The sequence below is a fragment of the Nelumbo nucifera genome, chromosome 8 (assembly GCF_055504915.1).
Source record: "Nelumbo nucifera cultivar China Antique chromosome 8, China Antique-T2T, whole genome shotgun sequence".
Lineage (NCBI taxonomy): Eukaryota > Viridiplantae > Streptophyta > Magnoliopsida > Proteales > Nelumbonaceae > Nelumbo > Nelumbo nucifera.
In genome coordinates, this window is record NC_142656.1 from 12,553,600 (window position 1) to 12,576,775 (window position 23,176).

General features: G+C 34.6%; 1 protein-coding gene across 1 annotated transcript; it reads left to right on the plus strand.

Annotated features, from left to right (window-relative positions):
- Positions 1 to 256: 256 nt before the first annotated feature.
- ABCG32 (pleiotropic drug resistance 4) lies at positions 257 to 17,859 on the plus strand. Its single transcript, XM_010251605.3, has 24 exons — positions 257 to 664; positions 1,452 to 1,572; positions 1,666 to 1,754; positions 1,834 to 1,918; positions 4,027 to 4,186; positions 4,272 to 4,348; positions 4,467 to 4,520; positions 6,097 to 6,187; positions 6,301 to 6,602; positions 6,691 to 6,972; positions 7,185 to 7,501; positions 7,582 to 7,742; positions 7,833 to 7,936; positions 8,234 to 8,393; positions 8,502 to 8,624; positions 8,725 to 8,819; positions 10,089 to 10,421; positions 10,496 to 10,786; positions 12,904 to 12,987; positions 13,091 to 13,224; positions 13,306 to 13,533; positions 15,589 to 15,760; positions 15,852 to 16,106; positions 17,423 to 17,859. The coding sequence occupies exons 1-24, from the start codon at positions 390 to 392 to the stop codon at positions 17,693 to 17,695; spliced, it is 4,266 nt and encodes a 1,421-aa protein (XP_010249907.1). The 5' UTR covers positions 257 to 389; the 3' UTR covers positions 17,696 to 17,859.
- Positions 17,860 to 23,176: the final 5,317 nt, after the last annotated feature.

Sequence of the window (23,176 nt, forward strand, 5' to 3'; positions counted from 1 at the left end):
TTTCGTGTTTCTCTCTCTCTCTCTCTCTCTCAAACCGGAGGTAAAACTGCAAATTTCCCAACCAAACATACACTCTGTACAACACTCTGAACAGTACACATCCAGAGAGAGAGAGGGAGAGAGAGAGAGGGGAAATTCAGTTGAGAAAAGAAAAGAAAATAAATAAAAAAGTAGGGAAAAATCTCGACAGCCATTAATGCACGCTCAACAACCAGTTTGGTGCTGCTTAAGTCGTTGGATGGAAGCACACTGCTACTCTACAATGCCGACCGCAGAACCCACATTAAATTCTCCTCTTATCTTCACTCTTCTCATCCTTCTCCTTTTTCACTACCTAGGGTTGGGGTTTACTGTCTCTTTTTCTTTCTCTCTGCTGGAGCTCGACCGCCATGTGGAGTTCCGCAGAGAATGTGTTTGCAAGGTCGAGCTCCTTCAGGGAAGATGGAGACGACGTGGAGGCTCTCACCTGGGCCGCATTGGAGAGGTTGCCCACGTACGACCGGGCCCGTAGAGGAGTTTTCAGGAACATTATTGGAGATGCCTCCGAGGTTGATATCTCTGAGCTTGAAGTCGAGGAGCAGAAGCTTGTGTTGGATCGCTTGGTCTCTTCGGTCGATCAAGACCCCGAGCGCTTCTTTGATCGGATACGGCGGAGATTCGACGCGTAAATGCTCTTCTACTCTCTTATATTTCTATAGCTATTTATTAATTTTAGCTGTTTACAGCGAGTAGATGCTAGATGCTACTAGTGATCCTCATCATTTTGGTATAATTGGTGTAACTTTTCTATTATCTTTCAGACTTTACGCTAAACTGTTTACTTTTTCTTTTGCCATTTTTGCCTTTGAAATTCGAATTTGCATTCCTATATTTCTCTCTTCCTCTCTCTTTGAACGTTCAAGCTTGAGTTTTGCGTTTGTTAATTCTATTCGGTTGGATAACCTTTTTCTTTTCCTTTTCCTTTTCTGCTCTTGAACTCGAAACGTATAATACCAAAAAAAAAAAAAAAAAAACAGAACTTAAGAAGTATTTCTGTCCTCGTTTTATTTTGCTTATGGTGTTTAATTTCTGTTTTTTTTTTTTTTTTTTTCTCATTGGTTTTCTATGAATCGGGGAAAGTTTCTCTTGTCTTATTTCCTTTGAATGCAAATTGTTAAGTTTATTTATTTTCAATGATTTGGTATTTTCCCATTGACTAAGAGTATGCTATTCCACTTATGCAAATGGTCACTTCTTTTTTTCTTTTTTGCTTTTTTTGGGGGGTGGGGGGTTGATCCATGGATGTCATTTGGTGCCTGAAATTCAACTGTCGAAGTCTTAGTGATGAACTCTGCATGTTGCTATCATTTTACCTTTTAGTTTTCTACTTTTTCTCTTACATTTTTCTTGCGAGTGAGACCTTTTTGCATAGGCATCATTGTAGACATGCTTCTTCTTTTTCTGCACTGCAGAGTTGATCTGGAATTTCCAAAAATTGAGGTTCGATTTCAGAATCTGAAAGTGGATACTTATGTCCATGTTGGTAGCAGAGCATTACCAACCATTCCCAACTTCATTTTTAACATGACTGAGGTAAGATCCAGTAATTTCTAACAGGTTTTGAGTATAAAAATCTGAATTTTTTGCAGCTTCTTTTTCCTGATTTTTACTTGTTATATTGTCAAGGCATTCTTAAGGCAATTGAGGATTTTTCCTGGCAAGAGGAAGAGATTGTCAATTCTAGATGAGATAAATGGGATTATTAGGCCTTCCAGGTAAGGTACTGCAATAGAAATCCAATTCCGGAACTGGTGGTTCAGGTTTTCTGATCACTTATCTGGTGGTGCTTTGTAGATTGACACTGCTACTGGGTCCACCTAGTTCTGGAAAGACAACATTGCTTTTGGCCCTTGCAGGACGTCTTGGACCTGGTTTGCAGGTACCATCTTTATTTTTCATGCTAGTATGCCATGTCATTGGTCTTGCTACTGATATTAGTGGGATCATTGTTATTTGGTATGGTAAGGTATCTGCAATGGTGGAATCCTGGACAGGGATCGGGTATAGGGTGCAATTGTGCAAATAGGATAGAAAATCTCTCAAGATCTTCAATGGATTTTGGTTATTTGATAATTTACAGATAATATTAATGTTCATCTAAAAAATGAAAATATAAAGGTATATAGTATTAGAATATAAATCACTTTATTCCTAAAATTAGGTTCTAACATATGGAAGAGCTTGGTTGCATGATGCCTGTCAAATGTTGAAGCTGGTGTTCATTTACTTGGGTCATTTTATTGAGATTCAGACAAGCCTCTGTTAAATTTAAATGTAATCTGTCCTTATTTGGCATATGATAAATAATCAACTTGTGTTTGTACCCCCAAAATCATGACGCATCCAAGATGTGAGGTTATCTTTGGATTGGGGCAGAAGTGGCAATACACCAACAAGATCAGTTCTACCATTTGGCTCCAAAGAAAGAATGGAGAAGAAACCCAAGAACAGTGGATATTTATGTGTTTCTGTTGTTATAGCAGACTCTGGAATCTACTGGGGTGGGGTGGGGGGGTGTAGTAAATCCATTTTCCATTTGTCTTGACTCCCCTTCTAGAATTTCCACTTCTATTACCTGAACAACCCAAACACCATGTAAAACTTTAATTACTGAGATTGAAGTAGGTTGCCATGATAATGTTATATCCTGTTTTTGACAATTTATATGTGGGTTTGACTATGATACCGGGAAAACTTTTAACCAATCAATGGGTACCAAAAAAGTGGTAACTAATCAGGGTGGTTTTCATCAAAATTCACGAAGTGTTTTGATTGGTCAATGCTCTTCTGGTATCATACCTTTCCAGAATCCAGCATCATAGATTTTCCCTTTATATGTATGTACATTCTTCATAAATGGGGAAGTCGCTCCCATAGTTTTCAAGGCGCCAAGGGGGTGCCTTATTGCCTAGTCGCCTAGGTGATGGATTTTTTTAAGTAAAAAACATGTATCCTAGGGTAGTTCCCTAGGTTCCATAAGCATATTTCAATAATTATCCATAATTTTCATAAGAAAAGTATAACCTTCATGTTAAAGTATAGAAAATCAACATGTTCATGAGGAGAAAAAGAAGAAAGAAAAGAAAATTCAAAAAATATAGGGGCCGAACCCCTATTTGTTGTAGGAAAAGAAGAAAAGAAAAGGTGGAAGCAGAGGAAGAAGAAAATATGTTGATTAGACAAAATTTTAAGTTCTTCCTTATTGGTTTAGGTTTTGAAGTCTTTGAGGGTTCAATACAGCATTTAGCAATGTTTGTGTGTTGATTAAACCCTAACAAACAAAAAAATAATAGAAAGAAAGTAGTATATAAATACAAAAAATGATTATTTTAGTTTGATAATGTCTATTTTATAATTATAATATAAAAAAATGAAGATTATACAAGTATTTTATAACACAATGTACAAAATGGCTTGGCGATTCGGCGACGTGAGCTTTCAAGGGTGTCTTCTCACTTGGTATAAAAGTTGAAAATTTCTTTCAGATAGTAATAAATCAAAGTGGAAGTGTTGGAAACTAGGGCAGTAGATAGAATTTAAATTGAATTAGAACTTTCATCTGAACATTGTCAAGAATGAGAATATTAAGCACATAAATGAATTCTCTCTCTCTCTTTCTCGCTCTCAACACACGCACAGACACGCGCACAGACATGCCCTATAAGCACACAATGTTTACACAGCAGAACCTACTTTCAAAATGGTAGAATGGCCTTTTTTCTGAGTTAGGTTTGATCAGTATCTTTCCAGTCAGGGTGCTATAATTCTTAGAAATTAAGAAAAAAGGAAGCAGAAGGGTATAGCATGTTCTACTACTATCATCTGTAAAAAGAAGATAAAAAAAAGAGTTTCACATTCTGGATTTTAATTGATGTTATGTAAATCCCAGTGATTCCTGATGATTAATTGAAGATGATTTCTTAGTATTATATATATTGAGTTCTTGATTCATTTCTTATCTGTTAATACTGTTTAAATGCTTTGAAGATGTCAGGGAAAATTACGTATAATGGGCATGATCTAAATGAGTTTGTTCCCCAGAGGACCTCTGCATATGTTAGTCAACATGACTGGCATGTGGCAGAGATGACTGTCAGGGAAACTCTTGAGTTCTCTGGACGTTGTCAAGGCGTTGGATTCAAATATGGTAAGATTAATGAATTGCTCTGTACATGTTTATGAGCAGCTTTCCACTTAGGAATTGTGGTAACATGGATGTATACACACAACAGATATGCTTCTTGAGCTCACAAGAAGAGAGAAGAATGCTGGCATAAAACCTGATGAAGATCTTGATATATTCATGAAGGTATATACCTGTAAAGCTCTTTTTTTTTTCAACCTTTCTTTCTGTTAATTTTTAGTGGTTTGTTTTTTTCATAGTTGGTATGTATATTTTAATGTCACAATTATATTCCTTTCTTTAGGCATTAGCACTAGGGGGACAGAAGACAAACCTTGTTGTGGAGTATATTCTAAAGGTATGTGGTTTCATGCTGCAATCTTTGTTATCTGTAATAGCAATTATGTATCTGTCTTTGAGGTCCCATCTCATTATCCTCTCTATATTTAACCAACCTTGCTAAAAATGTTTTGACTTTTCAGACTGGTAGTGCTTCTTTTTGGTAGGAATTATATCTCAATTAGATGGTATGAAAAGGCTTTTATCTTTCATCTTATTTTGTATATATCCATTTTTCCTCTTGAACAATGAAATGTTGGAAACAGGATTGTGGATTTAATAATTGATTCATGCCAATGCTCTTGTGACACTTCACTAAGGTGGGTTCTACCAGGTCAATACTATAAGATGAGCATACATAAAAATTTTGAAGACCATACAAGGGGAATATCATTACATCCTAATACCATCATTATGCACTTAGGTTCATATCCAGTCTACCCTGGATGCATAGGACCATCATTGGGTGATGGCCACAAGTCAAGCTATTATTGCTATTATTATTATTGTTGTTGTTAATTTGTTATTTCCTTTCCATTTCTTCCTTGTATTATAGTCTTCCCCTTTAGTAGGGGTGGCCGTGAGTCGAGCTTTTCATAATCTATTCAAGCTTGGCTCGTTAAAAGCTCGATTCGGCTTGGTCTAAACCGAGCTTTGAGCTGAGCTCGAGCCCAATATATAGGCTTGTTTGCTAATCGAGCTGAGCTCGAATACATACATATAAAATAAATTTTAAAATATTATACATATAAAAAATAATATATTTAATATTTTTTATTTTAGATATGTAATAATAACAACTAGTTTTTATAATTCTTAACTTTTTATATGTCAAATAAAAAATAATTTTTTATATGTATAACTGTTTTTTTATAAAACGTTTGGCTCATAGTCGAGCTCGAACTTACTAGCTTTTGAATCTAGCTAAATTCGAGCTCAAGCCTCTAGTTTGAATTGAGCTTAAGCTCGAGCTCGAGCCTCATAGTTTATTGGCAAGCCAAGCTTGAATACCTAGATATTTGGCTCGGCTTGGCTTGAATCCACCCCTACTCTTCAGAGACATGTGATTGACTTTCTTCCCAATCTCTGAAACTTCCTCGTCAAATTGAAATGGTTGTGGAAGTAATGTTGAAGAAGAACAAAAATTTCTTGTTTTCTATCAGATTGCATCAACATCTCTCTCTCTCTCTCTCTATGTCTTGGTGGAGATGTTGACAACAAACGATCATTACCTTATATACACTGACTGGTAGCGAAACTGTTTATATTACAAAGTGTTCCTTCCTTCAGGCTCTCACCCTTAGATGGTTGTAGCTGGTCTATCCAAATTAATTGGTTCCTTTTTATCTGAATTTAAGCAATTTTTTGGTTGAGCTTCAGAGTGACCCATCTAGAATCTTCCTTTCAGTTCTACAGGAATGTGTTTAAGCATTTAGCTCTACAAGATAAACTTTTTATGCGTAACATTTCAAAATTTTAAATTACCATGTAGACTTTTTTGATGTGTATTGTCATGTTAGTATTATGTTAGGTTTCACAACTCTGGTTTTTCTTCAGTATCATATCCGATTTTAATTTTTTGTTATCTTCCAAAGATTCTAGGGTTGGACATTTGTGCGGATACATTGGTAGGTGATGAAATGCTCAAAGGGATCTCAGGGGGACAAAAGAAGCGCCTTACTACAGGTATGTATTTAGACATTTCTCCTTTCTCCTTTCTGTTTTCTTTTATAATTTTCCTTGGTGTAAAAGAGCCAAAAAAATTCAGTGCTTACAGCTGCTACATGTAAGTTTGGCAGGTGAATTGCTAGTTGGTCCAGCTAGAGTGCTTTTCATGGATGAGATATCGACTGGGTTAGATAGTTCAACTACATATCAAATAATCAAGTATCTTAAACATTCAACCCATGCACTGGATGGGACCACAGTTATTTCACTTCTGCAACCAGCTCCAGAGACTTATGAATTATTTGATGATATTATTCTTCTATCTGAAGGCCAGATTGTATATCAGGGACCCCGCAATTCTGCACTTGACTTCTTTGCATTCATGGGTTTTAGATGTCCTGAACGGAAGAATGTAGCAGACTTCTTGCAAGAGGTAATAAGTAAGAATTTGGCTTTGAAGATCTTATGTATAACTAGTATGTTGCAGATTGTTTATTTTTATATCTGGATATTCTTGTTAGGTTACTTCTAAGAAAGATCAAGGGCAGTATTGGTCAGTTCCTGACTGCCCATACCAGTACATATCTGTGTTGAAGTTTGCAGAAGCTTTCCGTTCATTTCGTGTTGGTAAAATTTTGTCAGAGGAACTAGCCGTTTCATTTGACAAGCGTTATAATCATCCGGCTGCCCTGTCAACATCCAACTATGGTGTCTCAAGGGTTGAGCTTCTTAATAACAGCTTTTCCTGGCAGAAGTTACTTATGAAACGAAATTCCTTTATTTATGTTTTCAAGTTCATTCAGGTAATGTCCTCATATTGAATATTTTATTGACCACTTAATTGAGGATGGATTGGGTTGAATTCTTATGGTTCATTTTTGACAGCACTGATCTCACTGGTCTTATAGCTTTATATTTGTGGGGAACTGGAGGTGGAGGGAGGCTTATAAGTAGAGTTTGGGACTGTAAAAGATTATGATATCTCATTATGAGCACCATGTGTACTGTTTTGCAGCTTCTGTTTATTGCTGTGATCACAATGACAGTATTTTTCCGGACAACAATGCATCATAGCACCATCGATGATGGTATCATATACTTGGGGGCACTGTACTTTGCAATGATTATGATTCTATTTAATGGATTTACAGAGGTTTCCATGTTGGTAGCTAAACTTCCAGTGCTTTACAAGCATAGGGACTTGCACTTCTATCCATGTTGGGTTTATACGCTTCCTTCTTGGGTTTTAAGCATCCCAACTTCACTTATAGAGTCTGGTATGTGGGTGGTGGTTACATACTATGTAGTCGGTTTTGATCCACAAATAACTAGGTAAGATCCACTCCTTATGCTAACCTGGTTCTTTTTGTAACTTTGATGGTTGACTTGATGCATTTTGTTTTGGTTTTCAGATTCTTCCGGCAGTTCCTGTTGTTTTTCTTTTTGCACCAGATGTCTATAGCTCTATTTCGTCTGATGGCATCCTTAGGTAGAAATATGATAGTTGCCAACACTTTCGGATCTTTTGCAATGCTGGTTGTCATGGCTCTTGGGGGATTTATCCTTACCAGAGGTCAAAACCAAATCTCTGCCATTGTCAAACTCTAATAAGTAATAACTTCAGTTTGTCGGTTGGCTTATACTCTTTGTATTATTGTGACAGACAGCATTCCAAGTTGGTGGATCTGGGGTTATTGGTTTTCTCCTTTAATGTACGCTCAAAATGCTGCTTCTGTAAATGAATTTCTTGGGCATTCTTGGGATAAGGTATTACATAGTTTTGGTGGAATATTTGATTTTTTATTTCATTCTGATAATTATGAATATTCCATCTTTTCTAACATAGTCTGCAACTAAGCAATGCCGATTTTAGCACATTGGATATGCATGCTTCACTAGGAGCATTGTAGAGGAATACTGTTGTAGTGTTGTATTATTTGTTCTTAACTATTGTGAACTTCCAATATTGCTTTTCTGCACAGAAACTTTTTCTTTTTTCAATCTCTCTCTCTCTCCCCCCTATTTCACATATTCTTAGATGGTGGTAATCTGGTGGGATTGTAGGTAGCTGAGATGAACACTAGTGTACCATTAGGCAAGGAGTTGTTGAAAGTGCGGAGTTTATTTCCTGAGAATTACTGGTATTGGATTGGCGTTGGAGCTTTGGCTGGTTATGCAATTTTATTTAACATTCTCTTCACAATTTTCCTGACTTACCTAAATCGTAAGGAATTTCTCCTAAACATATATTAGTTATTATGAATTATGGCTCATATATGTTCCTATTAAAGATAATAGCCATCTGAGATCATGGTTTCCGATTCCTGTACAGCTTTGGGAAAACAACAAGCTGTTATTTCCAAGGAAGAACTACGAGAAAGGGAGAAAAGGCGGAGAGGTGAAAATGTTGTGACTGAGCTAAGACAATATTTACAGCATTCAGGATCACTTACTGGTTTGTAAGACTGTTAATTCTTCAAGTTTCATATTATTCTTTTTTCAAGTCTCACCCAATGCTTACATTTGTTGTTGTTCTACTTAATTTTTATATGCAGGAAAAAACGGGAAAGAGAAAAGAGGCATGGTTCTTCCATTCCAACCTCTCTCCATGTCTTTCAGCAATATTAATTATTATGTGGATGTGCCTGTGGTATGTTTAAAGATTCCATCCCTTGTGTAGCATTTATTTTAAGTTCTTTCTAAGTTTTCATTTATCTTGTAGCTGTTACTAGCTGAGAGCTTGCACTTAGTACGGGCAAATAAAAAATAAAATTAATTTTAAGTAATTACAATGCAATATATTGTGCCCCTTGTAATGCATTCATAGACCACCGATCTGGACATTGCATCACTTCAGATGGATTCCATGATAACAATAAAAGATAAAATTAACATTAAAAAGAACTGCAATGTGATGCATAATGCTTCTGTTAATTATCACAAAAAAAAGCAATACATGGTGCCCCTTATAATAATTTGTTGATCTAGAATTAATTCAGTTGGTATGTTAATGTGGAGAAGAGTGGAGAAAAAGAGAGGAGAGAGGGAGAGGGTTTGAGGAAATGAAAAATCTACCCCTGGCATCCATATCAAACAAATAATAATAAAAAACAATGGTCTTTCAACATAATGCATTGTATAACACACATCTACATAATGCATTGTATAACACACATCTGGGACATTGTGTTATTTGAGATGGATTACAGATCTGTCAGTCCAGTGGTCCCACTTATACTATTCCAGATCTATGTTTGGTATGCATTTGTAGAGGAGTCGATGATACATACTTTGAGAGAGAGGAGGGAGAGAGAGGGAGGAGTGCTGGAAGGATCACAGAGAGAGAGAGGGGGGGTCTACATTGGTTGAGAAAAATCAGGAGAAATTTTCCAAGAAATTGTGAAGAAACAGAGAAAAATGAGCCATGTTGGTTTAATTTATATAGTAGATGTGATCCTTGGGAAGAGAACAAATGTTCTGATTTAGACTCAGTTAAGAACAACCTTATAGGTTTGCTGTTCTCCTGGTTGAGTGTACAAAGCTTTTCATGGTTTTTTGCAAGCTGGACCTTTTCTTGAGTGGCTTCTCAGGTTTTTTGTATATTCTGAATGTACAAGCTCTCATTGTAAATGGGCTGATGATGTAATTAGCTTTCACTTTTAATACAACTCAATACTAAAAAAAAAAGAAATATGGGGTACATTATGCCTCTCACCCAATATTATAGGCAGTAGCAAATAGAACATTCTTAGTTTCCAGGGGCTGAAATCCTGGCTGCAGAGTCTCCAGACCTCTTATTAGTCCTTGAAATTAAAGCTACAAATTAATAGCTTTAAGCTAAGAAGGACTACCTTTGTTGTTTCCCCAAGGGGGATTCTTTCAGGGTTCTCTTTTGTGTAATATTTGCTATTTGTTACAGGAACTGAAGCAGCAAGGTGTATTAGAAGAAAGATTGCAGTTGTTGTTTAATGTTTCTGGAGCATTTAGGCCAGGAGTGCTGACAGCGTTGGTTGGAGTTAGTGGTGCTGGTAAAACTACCCTTATGGATGTTCTAGCTGGTAGAAAAACTGGTGGACATATAGAAGGCGGCATTTATATATCAGGTTATCCCAAAAAGCAAGAAACTTTTGCCAGGATCTCTGGTTATTGTGAGCAGAACGATGTTCATTCCCCATGCTTAACTGTTCGTGAATCACTTTTATTCTCTGCTTTGCTCCGTTTACCTCAACATGTTGACTTGGAGACACAAAAGGTAATAATAAAACATTGCTGGATTACTTATTGTATTTTGGTCATGGTATGATTTCTATAATGGTATACTTACAGGCATTTGTGGAAGAGGTGATGGAACTTGTGGAGCTCACTTCATTGAGTGGGGCCCTGGTTGGTTTACCAGGGGTTGATGGGTTGTCCACAGAGCAACGGAAAAGGCTGACAATTGCTGTAGAGTTGGTTGCGAATCCATCTATTGTGTTTATGGATGAACCAACTTCAGGACTGGATGCAAGAGCTGCAGCTATTGTAATGAGGACTGTGAGGAATATTGTTGATACTGGACGGACGATTGTGTGCACAATCCATCAGCCAAGCATTGACATTTTTGAATCCTTTGATGAGGTATTTCTCTCTTCCTAGTTATGATTTGTAAAAATTGTTATTCGTTTGGTCTTTTTTTCTGTTGCATTTAGAAACACAGTTATATACATAGTTGATGCTACTGGTCTAAGTTTCAATCTTAGTTCATACATGCATCAGTTGAGGTTGTAGGACCAAAGGGGTCCACGAATTTTGAATTCATCCCTTCTCCAAATCTCTTCTGAAGGAGCCTTCCATGTAGCAAAAAGAAAAAAGTTATTTTCTTACACTTTCTCTAGAATAACATTAACAATGGAAAATTCAGTTGTCATTTCACATGAGATTTGTCCAAATGCGTGGGTCTGTTGGGGGTAATGTGCATTAGGGCTGTCAATGGACCCTGAAAGTCTGAAACCTGGCTGATACTGATCTGATTATTTTGGATTCAGATCATAAAATATGCATCCATTTAACAATCAGATCGGATGTGGATTTGATTCCACCTGATCCAATTAAGATCCAAGTTCGATTAAAATTCGTTATATGTACATAACTATATATGATTATGTATGTATAAGTTAAGAGGTAATTAATTTTTGGAGTTATCATGTAAAACTCCCCTTCACTTTTCTTCAATTCTCTTAAACATACTGTGACTTTTTAAAGCCTCCAGAGACCCTCTGTCAGAGAGTTGTCCTTGGTTGAAGAACGACTTTTGCAAAATTACCATTCTAACCCTCCACTTGAGACAAAGGAAATAAAGAAATTGTAACAAAACCAAACTGGTCCTTCAGCTTTCCAAAAATACTGAATGGATCAGTTTGGTTAACCGCATTTTTCAGTTTGGTTTGGTTTTTCAGTTTTTTATGAGCACCCCTAACTACATCTGTTTCTTGTGGACAACGTTGGGATACAATGGTCTTTTGTTTAAATTTATCCAATAGCTTCCAATGATTTCCAGTACTTCATCACACCCAAAGGATTTCCATGACAATATTCAGATCTTCGTTTTGCTTTGGAAAATTAGATCTTTACCTTTTTTTATGGTCCATTGATTTCCTCGCTAAGGTTGGGCAATCAGGGCTAGTTTGGTCAGTAAAAAATTAATTGTTTATACAAACAACTTCTGTCATGGTCAATACAGTGGCCTGATGGAAGGTGATTAGCTGATAATAAAAATTCTCTGGCAGGGGGCTCTCTGGAGGTTAAAAGTCAGGGTTTGTTTAAAGTAATTGGAGAAAAGAGAAGGGGAGTTCTAGACAATCACCCTAATTTTTAAGACTTTTTAAAATTCTCCTTTGTTTTAAAGACAATAGTGGATTTGGATTAAATCTGAATCTGATCCAAGTCTGACATTTCAGGTTGGATTCAAACTTGATTTTTCAATAATCAGATCAGATTCAGATGTGGCTGAAGCTGAATATGACCCAGTTTCAGCACTAGTATCCAGTGATTCCTTTGCGAAGTAGAAAGAGACAAAGAGTTATCCATATCACATCTCTGTACAGTTCAAAACCTCTGTTTTGACAACAAGCCGAAATTATTGCAGACAGGAACCTTGATCAGTTCCTTTTAGTTATTTATTTTTTTTAAGAAAAAAATTGAAATGAGTTAATATCTTGAAATCCTAAAATGACAGATTTATATGGTTTCTTTGCAACCAGAAGTCACTCCATTTTAGGTGGTGAGATTCTTGTCTCAAATTGAGAACCATAATAAAATCATTTCATGTCAGGTAGTATTCAAATATCCTGTAAATTCTAGCCAGCTTCTGTCTGTCTATGGAGGATATACCCATGCTCAATTGTATTGTTAAAGACAATTGTAATGCTTATTAGATCTCTGTTTCACATTTTCTAGAAAACAGCTAAGGTTCAAAATATCGATACACCCTGATATGGTGCAAGGGTGTGGCCACCTTTTTTTCTAGTTTTTTTTTTTTTTTCAAAAACATGTCAGGGGTAGGTCTTAGGCCTGTCTACCCCCTGAAATAGGTCAAAACCCCAAAACTCTCCTACTTTGCATATGAGTGACCCACGAGTACGGTATGTATTGGTTGATTTGGGCCAATACATGACCAAATTTTGAACCTTGAAAACAGCCATACCTCAATTCAACATTGACTAAATTATCTTATTGCTTCTCATTTCCTGTTGCAGCTTTTATTTATGAAGCGGGGAGGAGAGCTTATTTATGCTGGTCCATTGGGAGCCAAGTCATGCAAGCTTATTGAGTTTTTCGAGGTAGGCTAATGCTTTTACATGTCAATTCATATAAGGTCCTTGGAAAATGGCACTGAGTCCTCCCTAATATTATTTTGGTTAAATATACATTTTGTCTTAGCAGGCAGTTGAAGGGGTCCAGAAGATCAGGCCTGGTTATAATCCAGCTGCTTGGATGCTAGAGGTTACTTCCTCCTCTGAAGAAAGTCGCCTTGGAGTGGATTTTGCCGAAGTATACCAGAGATCTAGTCTGTACCAGTATGTATTGTTCTTTCAAGAAAGATTGTTGGAAATTGCAATTTCACAGGCCTCTAATTGTTTTGTTTTTGGGTTCTGCAGGAAAAACATGGATTTGGTTGAAAGTCTGAGCAAACCAAATAGTGATTCCAAAGAGTTATTTTTTCCCAACAAATATTGTCGGTCCTTTTTAGCTCAATTTCTTGCCTGCCTGTGGAAGCAAAACCTGTCTTACTGGAGAAACCCTCAGTACACTGCAGTTCGGTTCTTCTACACAGTCATCATTTCTTTGATGTTTGGAACAATATGTTGGAGATTTGGTTCTAAAAGGTTCTTCCTTTGGACATTTCTGCATTAGTTTTAATTTTAACCTTATTTAGATGTTTTCTCTCGTGGTAAACTGTGTTATATATTTTTTACTTGAAAGGAGTGCATTTTTAATATTGCAGATGAAAGGGATCTTTCCTCCCTTGAAAGTTTGCAGTACACCCTACTCATGGTTCCCATACTTGGTAGATGATGCCTAAATGTCCAGGACCAAGGATGGGTCTTAATATGTTATCTCAACCTTCCAACTGTATTTTAGTCCTTGGTCAGGAAATGACTAATCATTCAAGGATGTCTATTGCTAGGATGATTATGTTATTTCTTTGTCAACTAAAGTTTGAAATTATTAATCTCCTATATTTGATCCATTAAACCCTTGATTGATTAGAAAATGACAGGTTGGTGAGGTAGAACCAATGATGAGACTAGGAGGGGTCATAATGGCCAAGAAGGGTTTAGGTATGTCTTTACGACTAAAACATTGATAGGGGTTAGAAAAGTTATAGCCAAAATATCTAAGAATTGCAGATTTTCCTCGGGATTGTGAAAAATAAAAGAACTCAAAGATTAAGTTTAAGGATTGTGATGGAATATGTTAATGAAAATTTGTAGAGATGTTTAAGTTGATATACATTATGAGCACATTTAATTTAAAACTATCCTGATAAGATTTTTGAAAAAGGACAAAGAATTCCATTTGTAAGATTAATTTCTAAAATTCCAAAAACTAAGGTTTAAAGAAATTAAATTTTGTAGGATGGAAGGTGATAAAGTCATAATCTTATCATAGGTGATCTAATATGAAGGCATTTGGAAGATGGTTTTGCACAAAACACTTTTTCTATTGTACATATACCATATTCTTTATTACAAATCAATAAAAAAACAAATTGCTGATAAACAAAGGGTTGGCACAAGAGGATGAAAACTATTGAAATGTGTAAGTCAAGATTTGTTGTAAATTTGAGGAGAATGTACCTGAATCAGCTTTAGTCTTTAAAAATGTTAAGTAGTCGCTTTGGTGATGAATTTGTAGGCTGTTGATGGTTTTAATGGCTGCTTGTAGAATTAGTAGCATTTTAAAAGTGAGAAGTGCAAATAAAGGGCAAAGGGGGTTTTAGAGCAAGGCAAAAACCAAGGTACACACTAGCATGAAGTGAGACACCACTGTTGAAAAATACTAAAAAGAAAAACAAAATACAAGTGCATGCAAATCTAACTTTTTTTGCTAGTAATCAATTCTTTTGATTTATAGTTAAAAATGAAGTACATGCAATGATGCCAAAGCCCTTGTGTTTGGGCTAGTCCAACTACCAACTCCTATTTACGTTCACAATAAAATGTACAAATCATGAATTTCCACCATGGGAAACTGCCCCCTAAATAACTGGTTCCTGCTATTGACCCCTTGTCTGACAAGCATCAGCTATTCTATTGGCTGACATTTGGTCCATCTGAAAGTTGCCTTTAGCCTACACTTCCTTATCACATTCCTATATGTCTACAAGGCAATACTGTTAGGCTTCAACCAACCCACAACTACTTTTGTGAGTCCCCTTCTACTATCAATCCATTGTAATGTAGTATTTTCCCCCATTATACTCCTTGTAGAACTGCCAACAATAATGCTCTTGAAGAATCACCCTACCTGTGCATGCAACTCTAAATTCTGAAAGAAACTAAATACTTTTTATTGGTAACTATAGGTATTGATTCCCATAAAAGAATGCATTATATACAGTTTGCCAAAAGCACCCCTATAGGGACTTTGCTAGAGTCCATCCCATCGATTTATTTGTACAACTGTGCCCAATTTACTGGATTGGATCATGATGATTTAGACTGGGGTGGGTTAATATTTAATCCAACTATAAATGGATTGAATTTGGCTCACCTTTATCAGACTGGATTTGAATTTGAATTCAGACAAACAGATATCATTTGCATCCCAGCTAGATCATTTTTCCTTTATCTCCTATTTCTTCTGTAATTATGACCTAAAAATTCAGAGCTTCCTTTTGATATTCATAAGACTGGGGTCTGCATTCAATTTTACAGGGAGACCAGACAAGATATTTTCAATGCCATGGGGTCCATGTATGCAGCAGTTCTGTTTATTGGGATAACTAATGCTACAGCTGTTCAACCAGTAGTTTCCACTGAAAGGTTCGTGTCTTACCGAGAACGAGCAGCAGGAATGTATTCAGCTCTACCTTTCGCAATAGCACAGGTCCCTAATTTTTTTCCTTATCCAATTTTTTGATAGTCTGATAAACCATTTATTTTCAATTGATAAGCACTTGGGAATTTCTTGTGGACAGGTTTCCATCGAGTTGCCTTACGTGTTTGTGCAAACACTTATTTACAGTACCGTGTTCTACTCTATGGCTGCATTTGAATGGTCCCTTACAAAGTTCATTTGGTACTTATTTTTTATGTATTTCACTATATTGTACTTCACATTTTTTGGGATGATGACAACTGCAATCACGCCCAACCATAATGTCGCTGCAATTATAGCTGCTCCCTTCTATATGATGTGGAACCTATTCAGTGGATTCATGGTTGCTCACAAGGTAACATACAATGCTCATTTTGCACATCATTCCTTTCTGATAAGCATTCTTTCATGCAATGTGCATTTTACGAGACAAAGTGAGTATCTTGGCAAAAAAGTTTCTTCCTTGGAATGGGAAGAAACTCGCAGAAACCACTAGAGTAGGAGAAGGGTATATTGAACCTGTGCAGAAACCACTAGACTAGAATCTTTTGTCCAACACATTGATGAACTGGACTGATTTCAGACAGGATTGCACAATGGAAACCTTATCTGAAAGTGTTGGCATTTTTAATCTTTTTGGCATTTCTGCGTGCTTTCCACAATCCCATAGAAAAACTACAAATATTTCATGTCAGGCATTGGTAAAATGGACGAGATTACATTTAAGACTAGAGTCTAGAATCCTGCTGCATGTCTTGGTCTGTCTACCAAAAAAACATGGAAGATTTCACTCCAATGGTTATTTCACTGTGAAGAATCCAATATTTTGTCCCTATTATCATGCTTTTCACCCTTTTTCTGTGTGAATTGTGTTATGGATAGGGCTTATTGTTTATTGAGATACTTTAATTGGGGTGTATCATGAAGGCATTATCCACCTGGTTTAACTAGAAGAGTAAGGGGAGCTGGCATTCAATTGTAGCCTTGTAGGCAATGAATTAGATTTTCCATCATCCGAAGACAACCTAATCAGACACTGAACATCTGATTAAACTGATTAATGGGCTTGGAGATCATTATCCCTTTGTTAATACTCATTGACAACAAAGGGAGGTGAACATTTATCTTTGAATTGTCAAGCAATTACCCTTGATGGAAGGCCTAAAAGTTTCAGTGCAGCTTGGAATCAGTCATCTGATGGTGGAGGGAGGTGTGTTAATGGTAATTCAAGCCCTGTTGAGGAGAGTACCGATCCTCCTTGGCATATCATTTTTAATTGGCGGCTGAGTGCAGGGCATTAATGGTTTTCTTCTACCAGTGCTTTGTGGTTTTCACACCCGTCTGCTAATTTAGCTGCCTGCTTGGTGGCAAGATATTCTCTGCAATTGACACAATTCAGACCAGGTCTAGGACTCCAGAATTTCTTTCTGATTGTATTGTAAAAGATTGTTTTCTGAGCACTTAGCGAATGTTTTGCCTGGATGGGCTTCATAAAAAAGTGATCCTTGGCCAAAGGAACTAGTTATAATGTTTGCCTTCACTATCATCATCTAAGCCTTGTCCCAACTATATGGGGTCGGCTACATGAATTCTGTTTTGCTATTCCATTCTATTTAATGCAAGTTATAATGTTTGCCTCTTGCTACTACTAAATTGTCTCTTACTTTGCAGAGGATTCCCATCTGGTGGAGATGGTATTACTGGGCAAATCCTGTAGCCTGGAGTCTGTATGGCCTTTTGACATCCCAATACGGTGATGTGGATGATCACGTGAAGCTCTCTGATGGAGTCAACTCGGTGCCCATAAGACAGTTACTTCAGGACCAGTTAGGATACAGGCATGACTTTTTGGGTTATGCGAGTCTTATGGTGGTTATGTTTTCTGTTATCTTTGCATTGATTTTCGCCTACGCAATCAAATCATTCAACTTTTTAAGGAGATGACAAGCTGGAGTCTGACTGCTTTCAATGCAAAATGTTTCTTAAGAATTTGCAGTTAAGATGTAAGATGTGTATTCATCCCTAATAAGAGGGCTGTGTTAGATGAAATCTGTAACTGTAAAGAAGCGTTTTGGTATATATAATTCAATTGTATGTTTTCTTGTTAAGAGGGCAACTTCCTACTTTGGTTGTCTATGTGAGCCTGGATTCCAGACTACCAGTAAACCCAAAAGAAAAATCTTGTTGCCCCGTAAATCCAAGAGTCAATTTAAAGCTGTAGTTCTAAGTTTAAATCTGTAAAGTTCACATTCATCCATTTTATGCCAACTGAAGCATTTTTCTTGTAGACATCCATTCATTAAAAGGTTAAAGGGGGGTGGTTCAGTCTTTCTCATTGATTCCATATGTTGAACTCTGGACTATTATCTTTGATGTTGAAAGCTCTTAATTCTGAAATTTATGTTTATAAATGTTTTTTTTTTTTGGCAAAACCTGGTATGTGGGAAGAGTGGCAAATTGGTTACTTTCAGTGGCAGATGTGAATCAAGTCCAGTAGAGCCCAGTGTTTTCAATCGTTGATTCAGATGGTCCAACTACTGACCTAGTGATACGATCATAATCTTGGTTCTTTTTTTTTTTGGGTATTGATCATAATCTTGGTTTGTGTCAACTGATCCCACATTTTTTTGCTAGATAAAAGTATCATAAAAAAAGAAATTCATTTCAGAGAATCAAAAACAATATTCAGAATTTCAAATTACGTAATAACAGGTAGGTGGTTGATCCAACCACAACTTCTGATCCACATTCAAAAGAAAGGGTTTTGATACAATCCACAAAATAAACACTGCCAAGGAATTTCAACGTTGCTTCTTGCAAAACCCTAATTATTAAAGGGGAGGCTGAATAAATAACTAGATGATGCCATCCCTTATCCCTAGCCAAAGAAAGAGCTTTGCAAATAGCATTCAATTCCCCAACCTGGGTAAGGGCTTCGATCCCCAGGTTGTGTAGCCCATTTACCTACCAAAAATTATAGAGGCAGTTGACGTTAGAGTTCAAATTTGCTACATACTCTATGTTGTTATTGTTCTATTCTCTTATGGGAGTAAGCACTAGATGTGTTTTGAGAAATGGTTGAGAGAAGTATATATCCAGTATATTATGCTCGAAATTCTTGTTGATCAAGTGTTTTCTTGCTTGAAGAAATGGTTGAGAAGTAGGGGTGTTTATAGGTCAGTTTGGTTCAGTTGTAAGCTGTTTGGCTAACTGAACCGACTTGGTTGGGTTGAGAAATTGGTAACTTGAAACTGATTGACCATTAGTGAAAACTGATCAATTCAGGTTGTATCAGTTCAAAAAATTTAAACTGAAAAAATTAAATTTAAATTAAAAATTTCAGCTATATTATTAAAAATTAAATTTATAATATAAAATATTTAAAGTAGAAAATATGAGAAATTTCCACTTTTCCATATTAAATACTAAAAAATTGACCAGCTTGGGTTGAATTGATTGGTTTAATTGCCTCATTGGTTTGATAAACAGTCTTATTGAGAATGGCCATTGGATATTCTTTTTTTTTTTTTTCATGAAATGTATTTGTTTTAAGTGATGGTGTAGCATCTGATGTAGTAAAATATGCTTATTTATTTGTTCATTCATTGTATTTGTAACTTGTAAGCTTTATTATAGGACACCGGGCACCATGTGAATTTTCCTTTTTCGGTGCACTAGAAAGCTGAACTCGTACGCTGGAAAGCTCAAGTTAAACATTGAAAATGGCCATCATGATGGCTACACAAATAGTAAGCTCTAATGGAAATATTGTGGTTTAGATTTGCCTGCATTTAGGACTTGTATTCAAAAGAAAAAAAAAAGGAATGTTTACTACTGTTCCTTTTCCTTTTAATAAACATTTTATTTATGTACTTATTCTGTAACAGAATTTCTGTTGATGCTTTACACTCTTTTGTGTTATGTAGATATAGATGTTTTAGCTTAGATGGTAGTGTAGTTTTTCTTCTTTTACAGTTCAATAGTTTTTTGTTTTTCTTTTTTTTTAAACCTAATCACACTTTTATTTTCCTCTTTTATCGATACAATCTGGGTCTATTTCTAGGTATACATGGGAATGGGCTGAAACTGAATTGACCCAAGAACATCCCTAGCTCTAAAATGTTTTACATGCATGTGTGTGTGCATGCATGCATCTAAGTTCTGTGCTTCAGTTCAGATTTCTGTGATGGATGGATTAGGAAAGAACTAGAGATGAAGTATCCTCTCCTCAGTCACTAGCTAGGATTAAGCATATTGGGTCTTTAGGCTATGTTTTGTTTGATAGAAAATAAGGGAGAAACAGAAAATTGAGGGTGTTTCAAACCAAACCATCCCTTAGGAGTTGCATTCCATCTAGAGGAGCACAGATCTGCTGCTCGCACCATGGTCACTTGTGATTGGTTATGTAGCAAATGATACACAGCAGAGCGAGCAGGCAATCCTGGGTGTGCTTGACTCTGAAAGTTCAGGAAGGTTTTTATCACAAATAATAAATGTTCGGGGGCTAACTGGCTAAGTGTCGGGGTGGTAATATGTGATCTATCCTCTTATTATTTACTAGTAAATTTGCATGTGGCAATTTTAGATGATAAAAATAGTAATATACATTCAAATATTGTCCCAAAGAGTGTAATATTATGTTTATAAAATAATTTTATATTAGAGATGTTCTAAATGTTTTCTACAAGTATTATGTACTTTTTTTGTATATTTTGTGTTTTTGTCTTTCTTTAATTTTTATTATTTAATTATGGTATAACGGCTTGACCCATTTGACCCAGATGGTTGAATTGCTTACCTATTACCTAGCTAGATAGGACAATTTCATTTTTTGGTTCAATGTTGAAAAAAAAGAGATTTAGGGTTTGTTTGATTTGCGGACAGGACCGAAAGTAATTTTATTAGTCTATTTATTACGTTTTATTAGTACTTTTTATTAGTTTATTTATTATCATTTTGATTATTGTTTTAGAATTAATTTATTATTATTGAATAATTAATATGTTAGTATTTTATTATTACTTTAATTATATTATATATATATATTATTTGTACTTAATTATTCTTATTATTTAATAAATAATATTTTAGCTTTTTATTGTTACTTTGTTTTTATTATTTCATTAGTATTTATAATTAATTTATGAATATTTTATTAAAATATAATTATATTATTATTACTTGAATAATCTTTTTATTAATATTTTATTACATTATTATATTATATTATTATTTTTCTTATTGGTTTATTAATATTTTATTATAGTATGATTATTTTATAAATATTTTATTATTATTATTATTATTATTAATTTCATAATACTTTATTGTTTAATTATGTATTTATTTTTATTATTATTACTTTAATTATATTATATTAATATTTTATTATTTTATTATTAATATATTATTACTATTTTATTACTATTAACTTATTATTAATTTATTATTTTATTAACATTAGGGTTTGGGGGGCCTTTTGTCATGAGTTCTTTATTTCTTGATAGATTCTCGTATGGGAATACCATTCCTGGTGGGAAGCCTCGAATGGCTATTCCCCTAAGAATGAGAATTAGTACCTTAAATATATGACTTAATGAGAGGGATTTGAATGAGTTGAAAAATAATAGTTAAAATTACATGTTTTTGCCTCACAATTAAAAATGGACTAAATTCAAATTACTTTTTTTTTATATTTACATGTGTATAAAAGTAATTCTTATTTATGGAACTTGTTTTTATTTTATAAGATGAATATACAATTATTAGAGATGCGCTCAAATGTTTTTTTTTTTGCAAAATTTGTATATTTTTCATTTTTAATTTTTTATTATTTAATTATGACATCAAATATTGACACATTTGACCTAAGAGTTGAATTGTTGACCCAGACCAAATGGGAAATATTAATTATGATATCATGGATTCACCCAATTAACCGGGATGATTGAATAATTTTGTTTTTTTTTTTTTGTTAATTTTATGAAAGGATAAATTGTTGAAACCTCCCATAAAATTTATGACCATTATTGAAATCTCCCCTAAAGTTTGGTAATTGCAATCACTTCCCTTGAACTTTCTGATATAGTTGCAAGTAGACCCCCTCTTTTAAAATCCTCTAGCAAGAAGCACACAAATGTCCAAAATACCCATGCAATTACTATTGAGACTGGTTTTTGCATAACAAACAATACAAACTTTATGAACAACAACAAAAAAAAAGTTTAAATTGCAACTTTGAGGGATTCATATGAAGGAAAATTTTATAAAATAAATCAATTTCGGAAAAGAGATTGGAAGGGTTTGGGGTAGTGATTGATATGAAGGGAAAATTTGGAAAATAAATATTTTAGTCAAATTAACTACATGGTTATTTTGGGCATTTTCATGCCTCTTGTTTGTGGATTATAAGAGAAGGTGTCTACTTGCAATTGTTTTACAATGTTCAAAGGAGGTGGTTGCAATTACCTAACCTTAGGGGAGGTTTTTAGCAATGGTCAAAAATTCCAAGGGATATTTTAGAATTTTACCCCTTAAAAACATGGGTTTCATATTACTAAAAAGTATTTGATAAACATGGGTTTCAAATTATTTTTAAAAATATTTATTTTTATACTATTAAAATTAATGTTGTGTCTTTAATCCGTAGAATTTAATGATGAAAAAAATATATCTTAAATATAGGGTTTAATGAGAGAATATATCCAATTAATTTTAAATTTTACATTCAATTTCTATCATTAATAAAAATGTTCATTATTTATCATACTTATTATTGTTTAATATGTCGAATATATGATGCTAAAATGTTCCCAATTATTTTTTATTTTTATAATTTTGCATTTTATCTATTTTTTGAATTTTATTATTTAATTGTGGCAACATTGATTAACCCATTTAACACAAAATGGTTTAATTTCTTACCACCACCTATATGAAAACACTATTTTTTCTTAAGTAGATTTTAAAAGTATAAATTTTTTTGTTATTGGAATTATTAATTTATTATGTATGGATTTAATTAATATAACTTAATGATGAGAAGAAACAAAAATGTTTTAAATATATGATTTAATGAAGGTGAATGTAAGTTAATTCCTTAAATGTTGAATTTAATGAAAGGTAATTGAATGCATTGAATATCTTAAAATTACATCTTTTCAACTCATTTAATATCATAACTGATTACCCTATTTGCCCTCATTTTTTATCAATAAATTTAAATATAGAGGGGTAACTTTTGTCCTTAAAAAATTTTAGAAATATTCTTGAGGCTATTTGTGCTTTTTAAAGTAGTATAGATTTGAAAAAATCTAGGGTAAAATACAAAAATCTCCCTTGAAGTTTTTGACAATCATAAAAACCTCTCATATAATTTCATTTTAACAAATGTCTCTCCTTAACTTTTGAGAAACTTGACAAAAA

Bases quoted from the DNA above. Each gene is read 5' to 3' on its own strand.
- ABCG32 (XM_010251605.3), top strand. From the start codon at position 390: ATGTGGAGTTCCGCAGAGAATGTGTTTGCAAGGTCGAGCTCCTTCAGG. The intron at 4,521-6,096 runs GTATGTGGTTTC...TATCTTCCAAAG, and splicing joins TTGTGGAGTATATTCTAAAG to ATTCTAGGGTTGGACATTTG. The intron at 7,937-8,233 runs GTATTACATAGT...GTGGGATTGTAG, and splicing joins TTGGGCATTCTTGGGATAAG to GTAGCTGAGATGAACACTAG.